The sequence below is a fragment of the Notamacropus eugenii genome, chromosome 3 (assembly GCF_028372415.1).
Source record: "Notamacropus eugenii isolate mMacEug1 chromosome 3, mMacEug1.pri_v2, whole genome shotgun sequence".
Lineage (NCBI taxonomy): Eukaryota > Metazoa > Chordata > Mammalia > Diprotodontia > Macropodidae > Notamacropus > Notamacropus eugenii.
Window position 1 is genome coordinate 109,357,927 of NC_092874.1, and position 26,559 is coordinate 109,384,485.

General features: G+C 37.9%; 1 protein-coding gene across 14 annotated transcripts in view; it reads left to right on the forward strand.

Annotated features, from left to right (window-relative positions):
- Positions 1-26,559, forward strand: part of HIPK2 (homeodomain interacting protein kinase 2) — a 256,347-nt gene that overhangs the window by 75,791 nt on the left and 153,997 nt on the right. For all 14 annotated transcript variants that reach the window (XM_072650088.1, XM_072650082.1, XM_072650084.1 and 11 more), the window contains one exon: positions 12,740-13,823. In XM_072650088.1, coding sequence (XP_072506189.1) covers positions 12,740-13,823 — 1,084 coding nt within the window. The remainder of the gene's footprint in view (positions 1-12,739; positions 13,824-26,559) is intronic.

A 26,559-nucleotide genomic window follows, 5' to 3' on the forward strand; every position in this document is an offset into this window, starting at 1 on the left:
TATCTTAAAGCAGTGTTTATCCTCCTATCACCATTGGCAATACCAGAATGTTATCCTGTAGGTATCTTTAATTCCTTTTTCTCTTTCCCTCCTGTCATCTGGTATTCCATTAAATTGTGCAGACATGTAAGTTTTAGATCATTCCCTTTGTCTTCATCTTCATGTTTGAATCATTGCAGTAGTTACTACCTTGCCAGTCAGTATCTATAGCCATAAAATCTCTAGCCTTTTCAATTAATACGTTATGTCTTTCCCCCAACTTTTTTTCTATTAACTTTCATTCACATTTTCAAAATATTTCTGTCTTCATTTCTAATTGATTTTCAGTTGGTTTCCAAGTGGTTCCTGACAGTAGCTTTAAGTTTCTGTACCAATCACCTTCCTCCTGTTTCATCACTCTGGGTGTCTGCTGGGTAGCTGCACTTACATGTGTCAACAAAACCTGAAACTTAAGATGTTGAAAACTAAAATGATCATTTTGTCCCCCAACTTTCAGTGTCACTGTCAAAGTTACCATCTTATTCCTGCTCCTTTGGACTACTACTCAGTTCACTTACTCTTCATTTCCCATGTCAACTTCCTTATCAACTGTCCCACAGCCCACATCAGCGACCATATCTTGGAGGAGCTCTTGACCTGAAACCCTGCTCTTCTGATTGCTTACTACCCCTCTTGGAACACTATCCTCTCAGGCTACTTCATCTTCAGTCTTTTCCTCTCCTTTCTAGTTTTGGAACTATGAACTATGATCAAATTAACTGCCGTTGTTCCTGGATGGTATATATCAGTCTACTCACCTTTGGTACCACTCACCCACCAGCCCTATAGTTTTGCCAACTTAAATGACCCTCCCTGACCACTATTCCCTTGAATATTGTTTACTCCATCAAAATGTAAGCTAATTTTTTAAAATTTGTATCCCCAATACTTATAGCATATATTGGATATTTAACAAATATCAATTTATCCCATTTCTCTTCTTCCCTTTATTTCCCTCATCTCACCTGTTGCTACATATTTTATGTCTTCTTCCTTTCAAAAATATTATGTATCTGACCCTTCTCGGTACAATTCAATGAGTGTTATTAAGCACCTGTGTTGAGTGGTAATGCCTTCGTTAGCTCACTACTTAGCTGCTAGAAAAAGTCTGTCAGCATGACATGGTGAGAGGTGCAAGATAGCATAAAAACACCGGCTTCGGTGTCAGGGGTTTGTTGTGTGGTTTGAACCCTGACGCTGTGATTTCCTCCCTACGTGACCTTGAACAAGTTATTCTCGCTGAGCCTCAGGGTCCTCATTGTAAAATGAGGGATTAGAGGCATCAAATGATTTCTAAATTCCATTCACCTCTAAATTCTATTATCTTCTTTAACCCATGTTATTCTACTAGAAAGATTTTGTAGTACTGTTATGAAAATTAATTATTGTACTGTATGGTCTATACTCTTGTCCTCTCTTATTCTGTTACCATTGTGCCTGCCTCTGAAGGTTCCTCCTCTGCTCCACTTCTAATTTGTTACTTCTAATCTCTTGTAAGAAGAAAAATTAGATAACTAAATGTGTTAAGAATTATATCAAAGTCAGTGAAGCTGAGTGTTAGGGCCCAGTACAAGGGTTTTATTGTTCTTGTTTTGGGTGTTCCAGATGTCCATATATTTAGGTAAAATAGAGTTAAGAGTTAGGGTTATCTTAAGACTGACTTCTGGATTAGCCAAGTATTACTCTCTTTTTACACACATGGATGTGCACAAACACATCCAAATACAGGCTGGAGATTTGTTTTTAGTAAGTAATTCATTAGGAACTTAATTTAAAATAATAGCCCAGGATCCTATATTTTAATCTGGAAGGGATCTTAGTACCAATTAAACTCACATTAAAACTTAATCTAAAATGACTTTTATCATACCAGTAACTGACAACTTACCACTCATTTCCTCTTTTAACTTTGTTTTGCATTGTCTATCCGGTTCCTGCTGTATTAGTCTGATTTCTTTTTATGTGGTACCAGTCAACGTGTATACGGATCTTCTAGTTCTGTTCTTTTCATTTCACATTATTTTGTATGTATTTTTCTATTTATCTTTCTATAATTTATTATGTGATTTATGTTAAAAGCAAAAAAATCACAGAGTTAGACCTGGAAGGGAACTCAGAAGTCACTTAGTTAAACTCTTGTTTTATAAACGATATAGGTGCATGAGCTTCGAAGGTTTACCTACTTGCCCAAACTAGTTAGAAGCAGAATCAGATTTACATACCAAGCCCTGTGTCTCAAAATTCACTGCTTTCCACAGTGCTAGAGTCGCTGTTAAACATCCATACAACCAATTAAATTTGCTTTGCAACTATTTATATACAAATAAATTAATTGTTGTATTATTTTAGTCTGAACTTTTCCCATGGTCTCTCTAAGTCTTTTTCTTTTCGTGTCATTGTATTTACGTATGTCTTATTTTTCTGATTCTGTTTCTGTTGTTTGCTTTTTACTTTGCAGTATTTCGCCGTGATGCAGATTTCTTTATTCTTGTAATTTTAGATCCCACTTGTAACATAGCACTTCATTACAGTAGGGTACTATAATTTATTTAACCATTTCCCTACTGTTAGACACTTAAGTGGCTTCCACTTTTATACCCTTTACAAATAATATTATACAAATCTTTGAAGTTTTTGGGGGTTTGTTTTTTTTTGCCCCTTAATTTTATTAACGTTCTCAGGGTATGTCCTCAAAGACAAAAATAGAGTCAAAGGGTGTGAGTGTTTTGGTAACTTTTACTATGTACTGCCTAGTTGTTCCAAAAAGTTCTCTGGGTGGTAATTCTACCTTAAATGGGTGAGTGTACTTACTTCTTCATAACCCCTCTAATATTTGAGTTTAACATGTTTAATTATGTTTGCCAACTGGGTAGGTATGAAGTAGTACCAGAGAACTGTTCTAAATTATGTCTCTGGTTATTCATGAGTTTAAACATTTATTCAAGCATTTATGAAAAAGTTTGTTTTTTCCTTCTTTGAAAACTTATCCATGTCCCTTAACTATTTATTCATTAGAGACTATAACTCATAAATTTTTAATTTTCTTATGTATTTTAAAAGTCACTTTTAAAATACTTTCCCATGTTACTTTCCTTTTATTTTTGTTATGTTGTTTAGTTGTACAAAAATGATTTTATTCAAGTACATCTATATTTTCCCCTACTAATTCTTTCATTTTTATTCAAGTCATCTCCCCTCTTTACAAAGTAAATTACATTTTTTTTGTTAAAGCAGATCCAGCTGACCCTTATTTTCTGACATTTCTTTATATATTTAAAAATTATAATTCACATAGGAACTGCCTATTCAAGAGGCTGGTATGGCAGAAATAAGACCCTCACTACCTGTATAATCTTGGCGAGTCATTAAATCTCTCTGTTTCTCATTTGACTAGTCTGTAAAATTAGAGGATTGCCTTAGGTGACCACTAAGATTCCTTCCCACTCTAAATCTGGGATTCATGTGCCATATGTTATGCTTCAAGGCAAGTATTCCTTTAGCAAATTTACCTCTCTTGGGTTCCCAAATATTCTTTGACAAGGAAATTGTAAGCTTAGTAGTCCAGTGCAGCACGGTGTTCAAGATCTCTTTCCATTTGACTATACAATAGGCATCTGAGTGATAATATCACATGCCAATCAAAGCAAATACTTTATGTATGTGATATAGTGATGGTTTTTCTACTTCTTCCTCTCATGACCTTGGCTAATACTCTTCTTATACGATTTTTAAAAAAGCATTTCTTTTCCCTCTCTTTCATCTTCCTTAATGGGGGAAAGAAACCAAATTGTTGTAACAAATGTGTATAGTGAAACAAATAAAAAACTGGCCACATCTTTTTTTAAAAAGTATGTCTCATTCTGTATCCTGAGTCTGTCACCTCTTTGTTAGGAATGAGTTAGCACACTTCCTCATCAGACCTCCAGAACTGTGACTGGTCATTGCCTTAGTCAGAGCTCTTAAATCTTTCACAGTTGTTTGTCTTTACAGTTTTGTCGGTATTGTTGATTGTGATTGTGAGTACTCCAAGTTCTGCTCACTTTACTTGGCAGGAGTTCATACAAGTTTCCCAGATTTCACTGAAACTCTCCTTTCCAACATTTCTTGTGACTCAGTAGTATTCCGTTACATTCATATGCCATCATTTGTTCAGCTATTCCCCAGCTGATGTGCATCCCCTTCATTTCTAGTTCTCTGCCAATACAGAAGGAGCTATTAGAAAGTTTTTGTATATGTCTATTTGGATTATAAGTTTTGTAGCGGTATCACTGGATCAAAGAGCATGCACAGCTTACTGACTTTGGGGGTACACAGTAGCTCCAAAAAGCTTTCTCTTCCCCTCTACTATTGAAAACAAAATCTTTGTAAGAAACACAGAGACAAGCCAAACAAATTCAAACAATGACATGTGAAAATAAATGCATGCTTACTCTTCATCCTAAGTCCATCGTCTCACCTCCCTGTTAGGAGGTGGATACTATTCCTTATCATGAGTCTTCCAGAATTGTGGTTGGTCGTTGCTGTGGCACCAAGTCTTTCAAAGTTGTTTACTTTACAGTGGTGTTACTGTATACATTGTTCTCTTGGTTCTTTTTAGTTCACTCTGCATGAGTTCACGCAAGTCTTCCTCCACTATTCAGAAACCAGTCCAGTCAGTCAGTCAGTAAGCAAATGTTTATTGAGTGTTTGATATGTGGCTCTGTATTAGGTGCTGTGCTAAATGCTAGGGAATACAAATATTAGTTTAAAGACAGACAGTCCCTGCCCTCAAGGAGCTTACATTCTAATGAGGGAAGATAGTACATAAAAGAAAGCTGAAAAAATGGGTAAGGAATCAGAGGTACATGCTGGGAAGTCGGGCTTGGTAGAGGATGTCCAGAGCGCAGCTTGGTGAGGAAATGAAATATGGCTTGCTTTGGTGACCTCTTTAAATGGAGGTCCTGGGAGAAGCAATTCAATCTTTTGCCAATACAAATACTTTTGTCCACAAGTCCTTTTCTTCTTTCTTTGATCTTTGAGTTATAGAACCAGTAGTAGTATCTCTGTGTCAGAGGATATACACAATTTGCAGCTTTTTTTATCCTTGTCAATTGAAGTGGAACTTTAAAGTTGCTTTAATTTCTATTTCTCTCATATGGGACATTTTTTCATATGTCTATTGATAACTTGGATTTCTTTTGAAAACTGCCTGCTCATATCTTTGACCATTTATTTATCACTTGGAGAATGGATCTTATGCTTATATACTTTTCTTACATATTTTGGAAATGAGACCTTCATCAAAGAAATATGTAGCAAAGATTTTTTTTCCCCACAGTTAACACTTACCCTTCTCATTTTAATTGCCTCCAAAGTACATACTTCAAAAAAAGTATTTTTTCAATTAATGAAAATCCATTTTCTGTTTCTCCCAGCTCACCTCCAATCAGCATCCTGAATTTGTCATCTCTCTTTTAGGAGGTGGATCTTTCATCATGAGACTTCCAGAATTATGTTATTGAGTTGATTACGAGTTTCCCTCACCCTCTTTATTAAGAGAAAGGTGGTGAGAAAGGAACATACTCAGCACCAATGCTCTCAGTTTACTGCACGTATTGAACAAAAATACTGAACAAAGCACTATTGGTGACTTACATTGTCTCTGTGCTACAGGCCACAATGCATATTATTTTAAAATGATCTCTTTACAAAATAGCTTTAGTTGTATGCTTTAAAAAAAGTAAAATAATGAAGATGAAAAGAAAGGTTATGATATTATGTTTAATGATTAGTATAATGACTGCTATGTACAAGTCAGATTGGCTGAGGTGCCTTTAGGCTTTTTCTGTGCCATCCATCACAATAATATCTTACTTCTGAGAAGCTTGTCAGTTAAGATGTGGATCAAAATGTGGGAGAAGAAGGCAAAACTGTTTAAATAAATTACTCAGATGCTCCTAACTGTTAGAGTAGTTAGTTAACAGATCTATATATTCTGCAAATGACTTTTACATGAAACCCAAGTTTCCAATATTAACAGGAAGGAGATAGTTAAATGGAGTGAAGTACCAGCTGACTGACAAAGAGATCCTCAGTTTGAAAGAGAGTAACACACAGTTTTATGAAGATTCAAGGGGAAATGTGTGTAACTTTTTTTTTGGCCATTAAAGAACCCTCAGTGGAGACTGGCAGCAGCACAGAGTGGCAAAGCAGCAAATGGTAGCAAAGGCGTTTTAAGCTGATGGAAGCTCTATACAAGGTCTAGGACTTTTTCACTCCTGAAGTAGCCTGAGGAAAAAAATGAAATTTTTCTTAAAAGAGAAGCCTGAATGCCAAATTTATTATAAGTAATACTAGTCAGCATTTAGTAGAAGGCATTTGTTTTGTACCTTGTATTTGATTTCTTTAAATTTTACTCCAAATTATATATAAATGGAAATTAGAGGATATTCATTATTTATGTTATTTTAATAGTTACATGTTATATTTTAATTTTAAAAAGTAACATAGGTTATGTACTTTGATAGTTTTCTATGGAAAATATAGCTTGTTAATTCATTCAGCTAAACCCAAGGGCTTCATCTAGTGATAGCAACTTAAATTCTCAGTCTATAAAGAAATAATTTTGTAAAACTGTTTAAAACCATTCTGTTTTCAAAATATATTTTAAAATATCAGAAAGGGAGGAGGAAGAGGTGCTCTGTCTTTAACAGAGCATCTAGAAAGCAGCAGCTTTGAAACTATCGTAAGAAGGTAAGTATTAGGAAGTGAAAAGTTTTAAAAAGTGTGATTTTGTTGGTCCAGCAATTCAGACCATACCTCTTTCATACTTAATTGACTGTTTTATCAGTTGCTGTAACCCCCTCTTCTGCCTGAGGGCCAGCCTTTTGGTGGTAAACTTTTCTAGATGTATCTACACTGATCCTCACATGATGGACCTGTCATGGGGGTCCATACATAAAGCTTCTCTCATTTGGTAGGATCTACTAGAGCTTGTGCCTTGTTGCCATAGGCTCAGAGAACCTAGGACCACCTTCATATCATGGGCAAGCATAAAAATAGGAATAGTGGTGGAATGCATGATTTAGTTAAATAAATTCTTTCATTGTGAATTAGCTATTCATTAGAATGGAGGAAGGATCCTTAAGGAGTAAGAAACTGAGAGAAAAACTATAGAGAGCCTCCCATCTCTGTAACAGTCACCCAGGTAACCAAATCCTGATTGGAAGGTGAGGTCATGGGGAGAAACACAGCCTGCATTGGTTCCATGTTCTTTGGGGTCTTTCAGTTCTGACTGTAGAAGGTACAGGAACTGAGAGAAAGAAGCAGTTAGGGGAGAAAACGTGTGTAGTGGGCTAAGTTGCTGGATAGGTAATTAGAGAGCAACATCTCGGTTAACACAGCAGGGAGAAAGCTGCTGGAAAGGCGTTTGATTCCTTATTCGATAAGACAAGCAGCTTGTTGATGTCTGTGGGCAGACTCTGGTAGCTAAAGACAGACCACAGCTAGGACTTCTGGAGAGTTTTTAAAATGTTTCCAGAGAGGATAAAGAGGAAATTCAGAAGTAAGTTAACCCCTTATAGCTTGACTTTCTATTTATTAACAAAGTTTAAGTTATACAGGGAATTTCAACAGAAGTGCCTTTCCATTGTTCTATTAATGGTAATTCTTGTCAGCGTGATCTTATCAGCCCGGATAGGTTATTCTGCACTTACTTTGAAACATGCACATACATTTTTCAGATAGTCTTTGGTTATTATATTTTTTTATTTTATGTGATCTGATTGTTATATCCATATATTATTACATAAAATTTTAAATTCTTTTTTATTAGGAACAATTCTACATAATTCAGATTCAACATTTGATGCAAAAGCCCTATTTTCATTTATGCATGGTTCATCTGAAAAAGCAGTTTTTTCATTCACACTAAGTAAACTTCATTCCTTGAATGTGGCCTAGGTTCAACTTTGTGAGAGGCACACAATTCACATCTGATTGAGTAGCCACCTCTATTTTTAGTTTAATCTTGTTCCTCATGCAAAATTCTCCTTTCTTCCTTGTAATAGGTTGAATGATTGTAGATGTACAATCTTCGTTTACCTTCGAATTTGTGCAAGCATTTTGCCTTCTTGGTAAATCTTATATATTTTTATTTGAAATTTAGGAATGGAACTTTTCCTTAGAGTTTTGAATAAATGCTAGACACATGAAAAAGGACTAAACACATTTATGATTATAAAACTCAAGGACATTCCTCTCCCCCTTTCCCCAAAAAGGACTCTACAATTAAATGTAATATTAAAAAGAAATTTTACAATATTCATGCATCATTCATCCATTAAAAGGAAAACTCTTTGGACATTTAGCATGGATAGCGTTTATTTAGAGGGGTGATTTTTCCTTTGTCTGTAATGGCAGCCTTGTTGTGGTTTCCTCATGCATAGGGGGAGTTTCTGCCATTTGATCAGATGGTTAGAAATCAGCGAAGAGTGATTAACTGGGAAGAGGGGAATCCACAAAACCAAACCTGTATGTGTGATCCAAAATGACAGAGACCAGAGGGGAAGTGGCGTAAAAATTAAAACAGGTGTCTATGAGGTGATGAACTAAGAAGGTAAAGCAGCCAAGGCAGAGAGCTGTTGGCTTTCAGAGAGCCAGGTCAAAGAATCAACAAGTCAAAAAGAACCAGATGCAGTGAGAAAGAGAGGCAAAGACCGAGGGGAGGGAGAGGGGACACTGCATTAAATACTTCCTGGCTGCATGACCCCAGGCAAGTCCCCTCACCTCTCTCAGCTGAAATTATCTCATTTCCTTTCAGGGTGGTTGAAAGGATAAAAGGGAACAACATATAAATTAAGCCTCAAAACACTATATAATGGTTGGTAGGTTGAAGACAGATAGATAGATGGACAGACAGAAAGACAGACAAAATCAATAAGCATTTATTATGTTCGAAGCGCTGTACTAAGCCCTATAGGTACAAATATCAACAAACAAAATAGACTGTTTATAATGAAAACGAGGAATTTTCGTTATAATAGGGGAATGCAAGACATAGAAGGGAAATAGAGGTCGGGGGGGGGGGGGGTTGATTAATGAGAATGATGACTGGAGTTCCAGGGACATGGTTTGGAATGGTGGCCCATCCTGGGCAAGATTCCCACTTTCACCATGTGAGTGTCCATTCTTTGAACATGCTGTCATAGACCACCTCTTGTTTATAATTCCTCATTTATACGTTACAGCATGTTCCTTTTTGTCATGTACCTTTTTGTTGCTGATGCTTAACTTCAGTTTTTTGGAGAACGTAGTGTTCATAGCCATCCAGTATCACCAAAGGAAAATAGGTATTAAAATGATGATCCTTGTTTCAGGAGAAGTTTGGAAAGCATTAAAAAAAAAAAATCTGCACTTTTCTAAAAGCTGTCCAACCTGCTCTTGTCCTCTTATTCAGTTCTGGACTCAGCTTATGCATTTGTAGTATTTTTCCAAGTTGTATATACTGATAGATGAGTGCTGTAGGTTCTCCTTTCATATCTTTCCGTAGTCTGCATATCAGACATTCTTCATCCATTTTTCCCTGTGTGGATACTCAGGTGCAATTATTTTAAATAATCATGGATCTCATTTAGGATGCCCTACAGTGTTTAGGCTTGATGCAATAAGCCATATACCAGGGGTAGCTCAAAAGCTTTGCCATCTACATATGGGGAATCTCTCTTCAACTTGGACTCAGCCTTGGATCTTTTCCATAACAATACTGAACAACTTTGGTAATCACACATCTCCTGATTTTAAGCCCGTCATTAGAAGGGCTTCAAACAAGATTGTTTCTACTATATCTTTCAAGGAATATTTTGTAATTTTCACTAATTGCTGAGCGATATCTAGTGGAGGGGAAAGCTTTAATATAATGTTTTACTTTACTGAATCAAATAATTTTTTTCCTAATAATGGACTGTAAGCATAATGGGATCTCATATTCTCTTTCTTTCATTCAGTCATGTATTGATGTGATCTAATATATAGTATTTCTTCAAAAACAAGTAAAACTAACAATATAGTGATCAAATCTGAAAGTATGTGTAACATTCGATGTCTATAGAACTCCTACCACCTCTATTTCTTTAAAATAGCAAGCTGTTCTCTCTCCCTCCCCACTCCCACCACACGGGGGGGGGGGGGGGGGGAGTCCATGGGAAAAAAATCCCTTGATTTTTTTGTGATTTATGATATAACATAAATTGTTCTGGGCTTGCTTACTTTACTCTGTATCAGTTCATGTAATTCTTTCATTACCCCTTTGAAATCATTTATTTCCTTATTTCTTGGGGCACAACAGTATTCCATCGCATTCATAAAGTATAATTTATTTAGCCATTTCATGGGCATCCATCTAGTTTTCAGGTTTTTGCCACCACAAAAGGAGCCTCTATAAATATTTTTGTGCATATAAGACTCTTTCCTCTTTGTTATTTTTTGGGAATAAGCCCAGCAGCAGCAGTGGTATAAATGGGTCAGAGAATATGCAGTTAGTAACTTTTATGAATAATTATAAATCACTTTCCAGGATGATTGTATCCATTCACAAGCCCACCAATGGTATCAATACACCTGTTTTCCCTCGACCCTTCCAACATTTGTCATCTTTACCAATCTGATGGGTATGAGGTGGAATCTCAGAATCACTTTAATTTGCATTTCTCTAGTAGTGATTTGGAACATTTTTTTTTCATACAGCTGTTGATGGCCTGAGTTTCTTCCTCTGAGAACTGCTTATTCATATCTCTCAACCATTTGTCAATAGAGAAATGGTTCTTATTCTTATTTGTTCTTTGGAAATGAGACCTTTATCAGAGAAACCTGTTGCAAAGATTTTTTTTCCTCAGTTAATTGTAACTCTCCTAATCTTAGCTTTTTTTGTACAGGCAGCTAATTGGTACATTGAATAGTGCTGAAACAAGAGTTAGAAAGCTCAAAATCTGACTTCACACTCATTCTAGCTGTTTGACCTTGGTCAAGTTCCTTAACCTCTGTCTGCCTCAGTTTCCTCATTTTCAAAATGAGAGTAATACCTACTTCCATCTACCGACTTTGGAGATTTCCACCAGCTGTCCTCCATGCCTGGAATGCTCTTCCTCCTCATCTCGGCCTCCATCTCTGCTAAAGTCTCACATCCTAGAAGAAACCAATCCTAAGTCTCCTTAATTGTAATGCCTTCCCTCTGAGATTATTCCCAGTTTATCCTGAATATATCTTGTTTGTACCAGTTGTTTACATCTTGTCTCCCTGGTAGACTCTCAGCCACTTTGAGACAAGGACTCTTTTTCGTTTTTCTTTATATCCCCAGTGCTTAGTACAGTGCCTGGCACATAGGAGACACTTCATAAAATGCTCATGGATTAACTGACAGTATACCATGTTGCCTCTCTCCCATCTAATATCTTCTTTAGAGATGCTCTCAGGGCCGATCTGTGTAGACTAATCCTATAAAGGGTGTGTGTATGTATCTCTATCTATCTATCTGTCTATTCCCAGTTGTGTTGCCTCCAAGATAGTTCCTCTGTCTGTATTTGGGCTAATCTATCTTTTTTCCATCTTTGTTTTCTTCATTACTATTTTTGTTTCTTCTAATAGCATTTTCAGTACTGTTAGAGCCCACAGCTCTACTGACTTTGATGGTGAAAAGAATTTGTTATAAAAATCTCTGTTGATCTTTTCCATCCTCCTTCCAGTTCCTTCACTGACTTTGCTTACCTGGATCTCTTACCAAATTCTCTCCAACCTTTGTTCTCTCCCTTTCTCCCTCTTTTCTGAGGGGATAGTGCTCACGATCTTCTACCACCCTTTTTCCTTAAGAATTTACAAAGGAGTTTATGTTCTCATTTAATGTTTCCATCAGCTGCCAAATCTCATTTCACAAAAGCATGAGAAAGAAGAAAAATAATTTAAAATAGCTGTTACGTTTTGTTACTTCAAAATAAGTGTACCAGTAGGAAAGGACCAGATTTTGTGTGTATGCATTTGTAAAATTTATTGGTGTTAGTTTTATGATAATGAAAAGTCAGTCAATAGATATCAAGGTAGTATTCTTTTCTATTCAATCAAAAGCACTGAATGAAAGAAAGAAGTTAATCTACTATCTGTGGCAATCTTAACTATTAAAGCAGATTAACTATATAGTTGACCTAGCAGAATACAGAAAAAGTATTAATTTGTGGGTTGTATACTAATATGGCCTAATCAGAGCCAATTTTTTTCTAAAAACAATTTAACCTGGTAGTTTTAACCCTGGATTCCTAATCTCACTTTGCAACTGGGACCCTGACTTATTCTATACTTTACTAAAGTCTAGTCAAATAGACCAATAAGGCTTTCACTTATGACAAATTGGCAAGGTCTTTGAAAATCTAAGGTTATTTCATGACATGATGAGGCATTGGAATAAGACTTTAGTGGAAGAAAATAAACCTGAATCTATTCACTTTCTTCCATATCCATGTCCTGGCAGGCTTCTTTAGCTTCACTCTTACAGTTTTTAACTTCCTTTTGGTGATGGCAAATGAAATGCTTAGAGCCATTAATTCCTTAATTTTGATCAGTGGGGAAAGATGTTCCTTGTGACCCAAACCATTAAAAGTAAAATGGTTCATCTAAACTTACTTGTGGTACAACAGATTTAAATAGCTTTTATGTTTTCCTTTCATTTTTCTTTTAGGTATGGCCTCACATGTGCAAGTTTTTTCCCCTCACACCCTTCAATCAAGTGCCTTCTGTAGTGTGAAGAAACTTAAAGTGGAACCAAGTTCCAACTGGGATATGACTGGGTACGGCACACACAGTAAAGTCTACAGCCAGAGCAAAAACATACAGCCCTCACAACCAGCCGCCACTACCGTCAGCACCTCCCTGCAAATCCCCAATCCCAGCCTACCTTACGAGCAGACCATCATCTTTCCAGGAAGCACTGGGCATATCGTAGTAACATCTGCAAGTAGCACTTCTGTCTCTGGGCAAGCCCTTGGTGGACCACACAACCTGATGCGTCGAAGCACTGTGAGCCTTCTTGACACCTACCAAAAATGTGGACTCAAGCGTAAGAGTGAGGAGATTGAAAATACAAGCAGTGTGCAGATCATTGAAGAACACCCACCCATGATTCAAAATAATGCAAGTGGGGCCACTGTAGCCACTGCCACCACCTCTACTGCCACCTCCAAAAATAGTGGTTCCAACAGTGAAGGTGATTATCAGCTTGTCCAGCATGAGGTTCTCTGCTCCATGACTAACACATATGAGGTCTTAGAGTTCCTTGGTCGAGGGACATTTGGACAAGTGGTCAAGTGCTGGAAACGTGGCACCAATGAAATTGTTGCTATCAAAATCTTGAAGAACCACCCATCTTATGCCCGGCAAGGTCAGATTGAAGTGAGCATCCTGGCACGGTTGAGTACTGAGAGTGCAGATGATTACAACTTTGTCCGGGCTTATGAGTGCTTCCAACATAAAAACCATACCTGCTTGGTCTTTGAAATGTTAGAACAGAACCTCTATGACTTCCTGAAGCAGAATAAGTTTAGTCCCTTGCCCCTCAAATACATCCGCCCTGTCCTCCAACAGGTAGCCACAGCCCTGATGAAATTAAAGAGCTTGGGTCTTATCCATGCAGACCTCAAGCCAGAGAACATTATGCTGGTTGATCCATCCAGACAGCCATACAGGGTTAAGGTCATCGATTTTGGTTCAGCTAGCCATGTTTCAAAGGCTGTGTGTTCTACCTACCTTCAGTCCAGATATTACAGGTAAGAAAAAAACAAGCAGCCAAGGAATGGTTGTTTACAGAGTACCTACAATGATTGGGTCTCAGTGCTGGATGCACTTAAAGTCAATTTACGATTAATGTCAAGTAAGTGTACAGATGCCAAGTGTTACTGGCTTTCAGGGGAGGGAGCGATCTCTGTGGACTAGGGTGGTTACTGAAGCCTTTACAAAGATCTGTTTTACATTGGCTCTTCAGCAACAGGTAGGATTAGGAAAGGCAGACAGTGATGGTTCAACTCTAGTTGGAAACAGTGAGAGGCAGAATAACAGAGATTGGAGGTATTTTAGGAGATAATGAATAGATCATTTTGATGGTGGAAGGGGAAGTTTGGGTTAGTGAGTAATGGGAAATAAGGGTGGAAAGACAGGGCAGGATCAAATTATGGAGTGCCTGGAATAGGCTAAGTGGTTTTGATTTTATTCCTCTTGGCTTTGGAGAACCAGTTATAGTTTTTGCAGAAGGGAATGACATAATGAAAGTGGTGCATAGGGACAATAAATCTGGTAGTAATGTATAAAAAGGATTAGAGCAGGGAGGGAGTCCAACTAGGTAGCTACTACTACTAATCATAATCATAGCCAGCATTTATATAGTACCTGCCCTGTGGCATATTATCTCCTCTGATCTTCACGCAGCCCTGAGAGGTAGGTGCTATTATTATCCCCATTTTATAGATGGGGAAACAGAGGCAAACAGAGGTTAAGTACCTTGCCCAGAGGAAAATTAAGCTAGTAAGTGTTGTTATGGTGATCAAAGAGTGAGGTAAAGAGAACCTGGACTATAAATGGTGTCAGTAGGGATGGAAAAGAAGGAATGTGACAGATATACTTCTTTGGGGGGAAAATGGACTGATTAGCTGTAGCAAGGAGAGAGAGGCATCAGCTAACTCTTCAAGTTTTCATCCTAGATAAGTGGAAGAATGGCCATGCTATTAATAGAAACAAAATCAGAACTGAGTAGATATTACAGGGAATATTAGTTCAGTCTTCTACATCTGAAGGTAGGAGACATTTGGTAATACTAGAGCTCAGAGGATAATATTGGAATTATAAATTTCCACATAAAGATAAGAGTTGAAAATATTAAAGTAAGTTCTTTAGTGGAGAAAATAAAGAGAAAAACATTGAGAGAAATCTGTAAAAGAAAGAGAAGGAATAGTCCAAAAGTTAGAAGGAGTAGGATAATATTATATCATAGGAAGACAAAGAGAGAGTATTTCAAAAAAGATGAATGGTTAATTGTGAAAAAGTCAAGGAAAATAAGACTCACGAGGGGAAAAAACACTGGGGCCAGATTTCAAAGAGATTGTAGAAAGGAAATGGAAGCAGCAGATACAGAACATTCCTTCAAGAAGTTTGGGAACAAAAAGAATCAGAAATAAGACAGTGATTAGGAAGGGGCTGATATGGAGAAGGGCGTGTGTGTGTGTGTGTGTGTTTTAAGATGGACTACACCTGGGCTCATTTGAAGGAAAATGAAAAGGTGTCCATGGAGAGAGAAATTGAAGATGCTAGAAAGAGGATAAGTAAGGGAGCAAAATCCTGAATGGAATGGAAAAGAAACCAAAATCATAAACAAAGAATTTAGCTTTAGAAAAGAGGGGAAGAGAACTCTTCCACAGGTGAGAGAAACTGAAGGACAACAGACCCTGGCTAACATTTTCAGGCACAAAGAAAGGTACATGAGGGGGGCTCACACAATATCAACTACTGAGAAAAGGAACTGGCAAGCCAGCCCTCAAGGATGTACTTGATATTATTAGTAAAATGGTTACTTAAACCAAGTATATTAGAGATGTTTTTGTTTTTAAGAGTAGAAACAGAACTTACTTCAGTATTTTTAAATAGATAGCAAGATAAATGGAGGGAGATCATATCAGATAGACTTAATCTCAGTAATAGATGAGGTAGGAACCTCTGTTGAGATTAGCTTGGGAAATGGAAGAGAGCTGAGAAAATATAACCAAACCACTTTGAAAGCCCAGGTAATATTATATACATGTAATGGATTATATTGGTATAGTTCATGAAATTTCCCAGCAAAACTCTGAAGTCTTCAGAATAGGAACTGTATAGGCATGCCCTTACTTGAGGTTTGGGCACAGTAGAAGGACTAGGTTGTGAGGGAATCTGTGTGTGTTCATCCTTCGTTGCCGAAGAAGACCATGCCATCAGAGAAATGATGACATGACTTGCACTTGACTTTGTTTTGAGTGATGGAGGACTGTGCAGGTCACCAGCCTCACTTCTCCTCCATAGCCATCTGAATCCAGTGACCTGAAATTCATCAGGATGACTGGAGTTGACCCAGGATGAGGCAGTTGGGTTAAGTGACTTGCCCAAGGTCACACAGCTAGTGAGTGTCAAGTGTCTGAGGTGAAATTTGAACTCAGGTCCTCCTGACTCCTGCACTGGTGCTCTATCTACTGTACCACCTAGTTGCCCCTGTGAGGGAATCTAGAGTTTTATTAAGCACCAGAATTAAAGGGATTGACCATGGAGTCCAGAACGAACAGGATCTTTATCTTTTTTAACTTGGGCATAGTTGGGCAATTGGGGAATAGTCTAGGAAGTAACTAGAGGTCCTAACGAATGTAAAGACTATATTTATTTGGTGTAAAAAATGGGAAAGTTGACAAGTAAAGAGAATGTCACTAATTGTAGGAGATAAAATGGAGAAGATGTGGAATGGGGCTAAAATCATTGAGAGCAATAGTGTGTTTTGTTCAGTGTTCGATAACCCCAAGAGTGTGGTTGGTTAGTCAGTTGATAAACATTTTTAAGCATCAACTATACCAGCCATATACTATATTCAACAGAGGAGATAGAAAGGCAAAACAGTCCCTCCTGTCACGAACTCACAGTCAAAAAGGAGAAACAACATACAGATAGCCATGTACTATACAGGGTAATGGGAAATAATCAGCAGAAGGAAGGCACTAGCATGAAGTGGGATCAGGAAGGGCTTCCAGTTGAGGTAGGATTTCAGCTGGAGCTTGAAGGGAGCCAGAGAAGCCCAAAGGTGGAGAGAAGACTTAGGAAAGCATTGCAGGCAGGGGGGACAGATGAGTAAAATGCCCAGAGTAAGGAGATGGGAGTGTCTTGTGTGAGGAACAGCAGTGAGGCATCCAGTAGGACTGGATCTCAACGTATGGAGGGGTAGGGGCTGTAAGGTGTAAGGCGGAGCCAGGTTATGCAAGGCTTTGAATGCCAAACAGAGAATTTTATATTTGCTCCTAGAGGTGACAGGAAGTCACTGGTCACATGGTCACAGATATACACTTTGGGAAGCTCACTTTGATAGCTGAGTGGAAGATGAACTGCAATGTGCAGGGAGACCAACCAGCAGCCTTATGTGACAGTCCAAGTATGAGATGACGAGGGCCTGCACCAGGGCAGATAACAGTGTCAGAAAAGGGGAAGGGGAATATGGGAGAGATGTATAAGGTTAAAATCAACAGACCATGGCAAGAGATTGTCTGTGGGGTGGACTGGGGTGGGGTGGTGAGAGAGAGACTGGAAGTTGAGGATGACTGCTAGGGTCTTAATCTAGGTGCCTGGTGGAGGATGGTGATACCCTCAAAAATACTAGGGGAGTTAGGAAAAGGGGAGAGTTTGACAAGAAAGATAATGAGTTCAGTTTGGGGCATGTTGAGGTGAAGATGTCTATTGAACATCCACTTCAAGAAGTCCAATAGACAGTTGGAGTTTCTGTGTATTTCAGATGAACAGGAGTAGAATGATGGTGGTTTCTCAGTGGTCTGGCAGGGACGTGAGGGCCCAGAAAGAGGCCAGTTCCCCTTTGCACATTGGTTTGGAGGCAGTGAGAAACAGTGAAGCTTAAATAGGAAGAGGGCAATGAAGAAAGGTAGTTATTTAGAGGAAGTCAGATTTCCATTAACAGGAAAATGAGAGAAGAAACAAATGACAAAAATATGAAAGGATAAAGAGGAATTTTCCTGCAGTAAAAAGGGGGATCCAGAAGACTCAGTGAAAGGAGCTAGAGAAGAGACAGACCAGAGCAAGGGTGATGCTACAATACATTGAAATAGAGTCTGGAAGGAGATCACATTGTGACAGGATCGGTGCTGGGAGGAGTAGGAAGGGAGAGGACAAGATGGCTTAGGATAGCCAGGAAACAGTCACTACTGTACAAATAGATGGTCTCCATTTTGAAGGTGGCTGACACTTGTTTGAAAATAAGATGTATTATCAGTTGGTTAACACCTTTAAGAGGGCAAAAGCCTGGGGCTTACTTTTACTACAAGTATGTTGTTAATGTTATGGTTTTATATTTAGATTGTAAATTCAGCACTCAAAAAGCTATTAGTTCCTCTTGATTGTTTTGAATGTAATCAAGGTATGCTGCCAGCAGGTGAACAGCAATGCCTTGGTTATGACCATTTTTGTTCATTACAGTCAAGCTTCAGTCACATAAATGTTATTAATTGAAAAAGAAATGAGTGATCTTTTTGGTTCAGCTGTCCTTTAAAACAAAACAAAAATCGTTTCATTTTTTATAGTTGTAGCATAATGAAAGAATATAAAATTTAAAGGATGATACACATTTAGAAAAAAATTTGAAGACATGAACACCTAAATATAATTTGGTACCTTAAATCTACTTGATCATGGTTCAGTGCCACATTTTCGCCAGGGATTATAGTCCAGGTCTCCATAATTTCTTTCATAGCTTCAGAGCCTCTTTCTTGTATAAGCAGAAGGGTTGTATTGATTGGTGAGCAGAGCTAGGATGGTGAGGAGCCAGCCTGACTCTCTCCTTGAATAAAGGAAAAGGTAAGACATGGGAGGGGTTTGAGGAATAGAGTGAAAGATAAATTCATTTTTTTCTTTGACATTATTTTTAAGACCTTCTAGTTTTTCTCTATGCCAGTGATCTCCAGACTTTTTTGATCATGTACCTAATTAGTAAAAACAAAAAAACCCCCACAAAACTTTACATCTTCATCCCCAGGATACATTTACTTATTTATAAAATATTTAGTACATTACATGAGAAATTATATACATCATAAAACACAAAAAATTAAAAAGGAGCAAAGCAAATGAGGTAAATATTTGATCCTAGAATCAATAGGGAGCCACTGGAGTTTACTGAGTAGAGAAGAGATATGGTTGACATATGATTCAGAAAAGGCCCTTTAGCAGCTATGTAGAAAACGAATTGAAATGGTGAGAGACTTGAAGTAGGAAGATCAAATAGAAAACTATTACAGTGATCCAGGTAAGAAGTGGCCCTTTTTTGTCATCCACTGATTGACGGAATACCCTCCTTTTTCAGGTCAAGTCAGAGTCCCTATTTTGGAGACTATTATTCTTTGTTATAAGAAACAAAGAATATTACACTCAATTAATCAAACATTTATTAAGTGTTTTTTATGCACTGGTGAAACAAAAATGAAAAATAAATCTCTACTCTTAAAAGAATGTAAAAATTTATTCCATTCCAAATTGAATGGCAACTAAGTATTCACACTTAATACTTAATTAAGGCTTGTCATGGTCTGGGTTGGAAGCTGCATACCTCTGCATTCATTCCTCTAGTAGATGGATTAGTTTTACATCAACAGTATAAAACCCTACGAAATAAGACTCTTAGAGATGAAAATAAACATTCTTATCTAGTCCTATGAAACATATTCTTCATGAATCATCATAAAGTGATCTAAAAATATTTTATTTTTGGTGGCCTAAAAGCGCCATCCATGGATTAGCCACTGGGATGGCAACAGCACATGTGATAGATAGCCTGGTTTCTAGACTTTTATAAAGCAGGAGATGCTCTTTGGAGTTTTTTCTCTTTTCCTTGCTTCATCTCACTTTGGACTTGCTAGTATTTTAAATGGTGGGGAGACAAGGTGTTATCTGATCTTCCATTACCTAATTATACTTTCAGATTGTTGAGCCTTACAACTGATTGTGGGAGCAAAGAAGGAGAAAAAAGGATGGAAGTTGGAGGATGGGGGTTGGGGTTGTCCGGCGCATGCTATGGGATCACCTTGCAAGTTTAACATACTGCAGTGGGGGCCTGCTCATCACTTTGGGTTAGGATCTCAGAGACCTCTTTAGGTAGATAAGATGAGAGATAAGAGACTCTTCCAAATTAATTGCCATTTTCCAGTAAGTCATCATTCCTTGAGAGCTTGGGGTAGGCCTCACAACTTAGGAATGCAAGAGTAGCAGAGATAAAGAAGCTCATTTGAGTTTTTAACCAAAAAGGCATTATCATAATATGGTATAATAGAATTTGTATTCATGTGTGTATGTAGACATATGTATGAATAACACTTTTTAATATAGGAATTTCCTTCTCTTTGAATCATCTCATACAAAAGTCATAAAGGATTTTTTTTATGCAGTTATTTCCAGGGAGTCCTTTACCTATTTTAGGAAGAATAGTTTCAGCCAAATGAGGAGTTATGGGTTCTTGTTTAGTACTTCATATATTGAGGTTATCTTCTATTTGTGAAGTGTCCCTATAGACATAAGGCAAGGAGCCAGAGAAGGCACTCATTATAATTATACCCCACCAATGCAAGATTCTCTTTATAATATTCTCAACAAGTGACCAGCCTCTGACTGAATATTTCCATTGATGGGGGAAAATAATCACTCCAGATAGCAGCTGATTCAGTTTTTGGAGTGTGTTAATTCTTGGAATGTTCTTCCTTATATCAGGCTGAAATCTGGTTCACTGTACCCTCTGAAATGTTGCTCCCTAAGCCACATAGAATAGATCTGATTTTTCTTCAGTTTGAAGACAGCTATTATGCCCATCCTACGCTGTCATAGCCCCCTTTTTCTGTTAACTTGTCTACCTACTCTACTCCCCTACCAGCTCAATCCTACTACTCTCCATCCCTTTCCTTCTTCACCCTGTCTTTTGACTGAGTCCTCTGGAGTTAAAAGCATGAAGCTGTAAGACTACTGGCCACAGAACTGATGAGCTGGACCAAGCTTCAGAGACAATCTATTCTGATCCACCCCTTCTGTAGAATACCCAACACATGTTGATCCAGCCTTCATTTAAAGACCTCCAAAGAGTTTGACAGCTCTGATTGTGAGCCAGTTTTTCCTTATATCAGGCCTGTTGCCTTTTACTTACTGTTCCTATTTTTGCCTTCTAGAAACTTGCAAAACTAGACTATTTGCTGTAATTTGTCCATAACATTTTCTCTGCGTTTCCAGCACAGGCTGTCCCCCAACCTTAGAATGCTGTCCCTCCTTCCTGCCATTTCTTGGAACTTGAGGTTCCTTTCAAGGATATGAAGTGAAATTTAACTCAGGCTCCTACCTGTTACTATTTCCAATGTTTAACTCTTCATTTGGATCTAAGAACAGTTCCTGGTTTGTTTGTTTTTTAATTCAGATTAAGTGCTATATTCCCAGTTTAGATCTTCTTTCTTCTTTTTTGTCCCAAGTGAGGGAGTTGGGAGGAAAGATAGACATAGGATTCCATAATCATTGGTGGGGAGGGACATAGCAAGTATGGGTTAAAAAAAAAAGTATTTTAGATGGCCTATATACTAATCTAATTTTGTGAAGTGAGAGCCAGTGTCAAAGGCCCTTAGGGAGAGCTCTTCAGCACCTTCTTCTGTCCCAAAAGTTAAACTAAGCTTGGGGCAATAACTATGGCAAGTCATAAACATGTGACTCTACAGTTTGCACTAGCTAGTAGTTACCAGTCCCTTCCAGAGTGCCTGATGATAAAAAGCTGCGTTCCCAGCAATGATTGAAAGCTCCCTTGTTTGATGACGAGCACTTGTCATGGCAGGCATGCATCCCACAATTGTACAAGTTAAGAGAAGCACGAAACCACAGTCGTTATATTAGAAATGCAGCCCAGGCCACAGCTAGCATTGCCTTTATTCCTAGGAAAGTGCATAGCTTTAGCTAAGCTAGCAAAGGTTCAGTCTGTTCCCCTCAAAAAATTGAATTTTATAAAGTATTCCATAATATTCCTCTTTCTTTGAGAGGTTCTTTACTCTAGACAAAATTTAGATCTTAGTACAGCTGGCATAAGAGATCACATTGATACTCAGATTCCTGTTATACATTGTACAGTTTTCTGGAACACACAGTGGTCTTCTTAGATATTTTACATTTAGCTTAAAAGATAATAGACACATTCTAGCTCTGTTCTTGCTCTCGGTGGCAATAGTTATTCCAGTCATTTCACAAATCTATAAACTTTACATTTGCATTTGGCTTGGGGTAGAGGACACTAGTTTGACTGACATTAATGCCTATAAAACTCCAGCTGTAGTTTCTCTTTAGAGCTCCAAACCCACATCACCTCCTGCTTATTGGATGTTTCAATCTGGATGTCCCATAAATGTCTCAAACTCCACAGGTCCATATCAGAACTTCTCATCTTTCTCCCTTTCTCTCTCAAGTCTTCTCTGTTTCTGTAGGGGGCTCTAGTATTCCTCCAGGAGTCCAGATTGGAACATCCATGTTCTCTTCAAGTTCTCATTCCTCCTCAGCCCACAAATTAGTTGCCCAGTTTTGCTGTTTTTCCCTCCAACAACCCCTTTTACTGCTCACTGCCACCACTTAGTTGAAATTCTCATTACCTTTCTCACCTGAACTACTAGAATGGCCTCATAATTGCTCTCTATAATTCAAGTCTCTCCCTTCTCCAATCCAGCCTTCTCAGCTGCCAAAGTGGTTTTGCTTAAGCATAAATCTGACCATATCACTCCCCTACTCAATAAATTCCAGTGACTCCCTATCACTTCTAAGATAAAATACAAACTCTTCTTTGGCCTCATAGCCTGGTCCCAACCTATCATTCTGGCCACATTATACTTCACTGTTAACATCCCTTCCCTTACACTACAGTCCAAACAAACTGGCTTCTCTGTGTACTTTAGTTTGGAAAATTGAGTCTGCTTCTTTGGAATTGGCTTGAGAGGCACTATGTATATATAACACTATCTCTCCCATCATCTCCCATGCCTAAAAATAACTCTTTTCTCATATGTACCTTGTAGAATTCTTGTTGATCTTGGCTAACAAACAATCTCCCTGGGACTCAGTTTCCTTTACTGTAAAATGAGAGACTGAACTAGATGGCCTTCCAGCTTTGTAGTTATGGTCCCATGATCCTTGACAAACACTGACCTCCATGATCACAGAACCTAGAAAGTAGAAGCTCCAACCAACTGACATCTGTGGCTAGCAAATTTGCACCTCCTGCTTCCTCAATCCCAGCAATTCATTCACCATATCCTGGAGTGAAAGCTCCCTTATTCTGTTAACCTGTCTATCTACTCTACTCCTCCACCAGCTCAATCCTACTATTCTCCATTCCTCTCCTTCTCTGTCTTCCTTTTTCATGAGTCCTCTGAAATTAAAAGCATGAAACTGTAAGACTACTGGCCACGGTAGTAAATAAAATAATAAATAATAAATAAATAATAATAATAATAAATAAATAAAAATACAAAGTTTTCTATAAGTTGGCTTCATTAGCACCAGATTTTAACCAACTAAGCCAACCAATTCAGGCTAGAATTCTTTGGAATTCTAATGTCTGAGCAGAGAACATACCCCAGATAAAAAAAGACTGCTAAAAGGCTGAAAATACAAATAGACTTATGAAGGATTTAGATATTCATGGATTAAAGATCTATAAATGGTTATTAAGGGGTAGTTAGGTATGGCTTTGAAGAGAGCTTTGACAGTAATAGCACTGTAGGAGTTGGCTTTTTTAATCTATTTGTCCTTACTTCTGATGGAGGCAGAAAAAGAGTTGCTGGTTTACCCTTCAGAGAAGGCTTATTAAATGAAATATTCCACCCACCAACAGTTTCAGACTCCTGGGGAGATGGCAGAAGTTATAAATATGGGAAAGCTTTTAGGCTTGCAATTACTTTGCTGGGTAGAAGCAATAAATAAATCAATATAAATAAGCAAATAAAAGTATCATCTGGGCGTTACGTTGTTAGGTTATCTGAGGTTCCGCATTACATGTCTCCAGGGCCCAGAGCCACAAGATGAAAGAAGTCTAAATGAAAAATTTCATAGGAAAAAGTAATCAAAGTGGAGAGCTGTCAGTGTGTGTATTTGAGTATGTGTATCTTTACAAATATATTCAAGGATACTCCCTCAAAAAAAAAATTTCACTGATCCAGGCAAATGAAAGTATGTACATACGCAGACATACATAGGTTCATACACATTGGTCTTCCTACTCATACATAGAAACAGATACACATATCACTTCATAGAAATATACCCTTGTACAGTTATACATACTTAGGTACACAGATATACATACACACAAACACACACATTTATTCTGAATATTTCTGAGCTGGAATTTCATCTGTAAAATGGGGGAATTGGACTAGATGATCTCAAAGGTGCCTTCAGGTTCTGATAAACATATGTATATATGTGTGTATGTGTACATATAGACATACATACATACATATATACATAACATTATTGTACCTACAGAAACGTACCCACAGATTGTACTGACTAATCAGAAAGTACTCAATGGCTTGGTGAAAGGAGAAGCATTTACCAGGAGAGGCCCTAATAGATATATTCTTTCATGTAGAATGCAATTTGTATTTCTGTTCTATACCTAGATTACTCTCCTAAATCTTGGATCAGTAGCTCAAAAAGATGCTAGAACTTCTGGGCCTTTGGGCTCTATGGCTTTTTCATAGGGAATTTTCTCCCAACCTGTGGCTAGGTTCAGGGTTACAGGCAGGGGTGCTCTGGAGCCAATTGTTAAATATTCATTTTGAGCATGTATACCTTGGAAATCAAGAAACATTACAATTCAGGGCTTAATTTACTGTTCTGTTGATTGTCTAAAGTACTTAGAAAAGTGATGAAGATAATGCTGATAATTCAGATTAAAATTAAAAGTATGTTGTATATACATTTTTTTTTCTGGAGAGCAGGTTGTTAAACATTTAGCAGCACAGTGATGGGTGCAGGCCAGACTGTAACCACCTGGCACTTAATTGTTCTCCAAAAGGCCCTCATTTATAATACTTTTGGTCACAGAGATACACAAGAACATCTGGGACCAAGAGAATGTGGGCAAACTAAAGGGTATTTCACTGAGTGGGTAGATGATATGAGGATCAGGAGCTCTGTCTAGGTGGTAGAGAAAAGACAAGTGGATGGCACAGAAGAGGCATCATGAAAAAAGTGTGACTTGGATGCCCTCCCTGGTGATATATAACTGTGAGTGACTGAGTGTCAGTTTGACCATCTCTAACACAGAAATAAGGACACTTGTAGTGTTATGAGGAGACTTTATAAACCATAAAAGGCTAGTAAATGTGAACTACCATTGATACTAATGTAATTTTTGTTAGTTACTTTTTCATATTTTCTACATCCATTGTAGATTTACTACTTGTTGCCTTCTGACTTCTTTCTGAAGTTTGCCCTTTTCTGGGACTAGAAAAATCATCCATGTTGGGTTAAATTGGCATAGTTGACTGTATCTACTGCAATCCTCACATGGTCCCTCACAAGTTCTATGTCTGTGTCTGTCTCTGCCTCTTTTACTCTTTCTCTTTGCTTCTCAGTCTCATTCTTTGGTATGATGTGCATTTTGGCTCTAGGTTCTCTCTAGGGCTTAGGTCCTTAACCTAGGATTTATACACCTAAAATTTTTTTGATAACTGTATTCTAATAAAATTGTTTTCCTTTGTAATCTATATACTATTTTACACATTTAAAAATAAAAAGCTTAAGAATTCCTGCTCTAGGGACTGTAGAAATCATCTGCTCACTGGTCCTATCTCATGGACCCAGAAACATTCTTTATTAAGAGCCTGGAGCTATATCTGAGAGACAGCCAGCCACTGAATTGCCTTTCTCATCCACAACTTGGATGGGAGCTTTGGGAACCGTCTTCCTTCTATCTCCTACTGGCAGTTGGAACAGATTGCTCATGAGGTACTGGAGGAAGGAAGCCTGAATGTATGGTAAAGGAGAGAAGGTACAATTACTGCTGACCTGTGAACTAGATCTTTTGGGTATTTTGGCTCATGAATTTTTTCTCCAGAATAAGGAGGGGTGTGGATGTCGTTTGGAAGACTATTGATAAAAAACACTGGTATCTACCTTCATCATTCCACACGAAGATTGCAATTCAGAGGGGAAGCTTTTCGTCAGAAAGTTCAAGAGCCCATTGGCTCTCATGAGGCCTTGACTTGGGAATTATGTTCTGACAGCTGCTGTATTGGGAACTATGATCCAAGTTAATAGCTAAGGGTCAGAGGGTGTAATCATGTTTCAACCCTTTTTCTTTAGTTTACTGACCTGCAGATGGTTGATATGTTTATTCCAAGGCTAGAAGTCAAGATGGAAGATGTTAGCGAGTGGTTGCAAGTGTATATGTGTACATGATTGTGCATATGTGAACCTGAATTGGAAGGTGAAGGTAGTAGGGTAGGAGTGTCAGTGGAAATTGCACATTGAAAAAGAGAAAGGAGATGATGTAAGAGAGATGGGGTCATGTACTTCTTATATTACAATGTGCTTTCTGTATCTTTCATTTTATTACTTCTCCCTCTAGTCATTCACAACAGGTACATGATAGCAGATTCATCAGGTACAGCATTACCTTATATCCTTTACAGCTCTACCTACGATGTCGCACACATATGTAAGCCTTTTTTCTTTCACACATTCCTATAAGCACAACATACATCT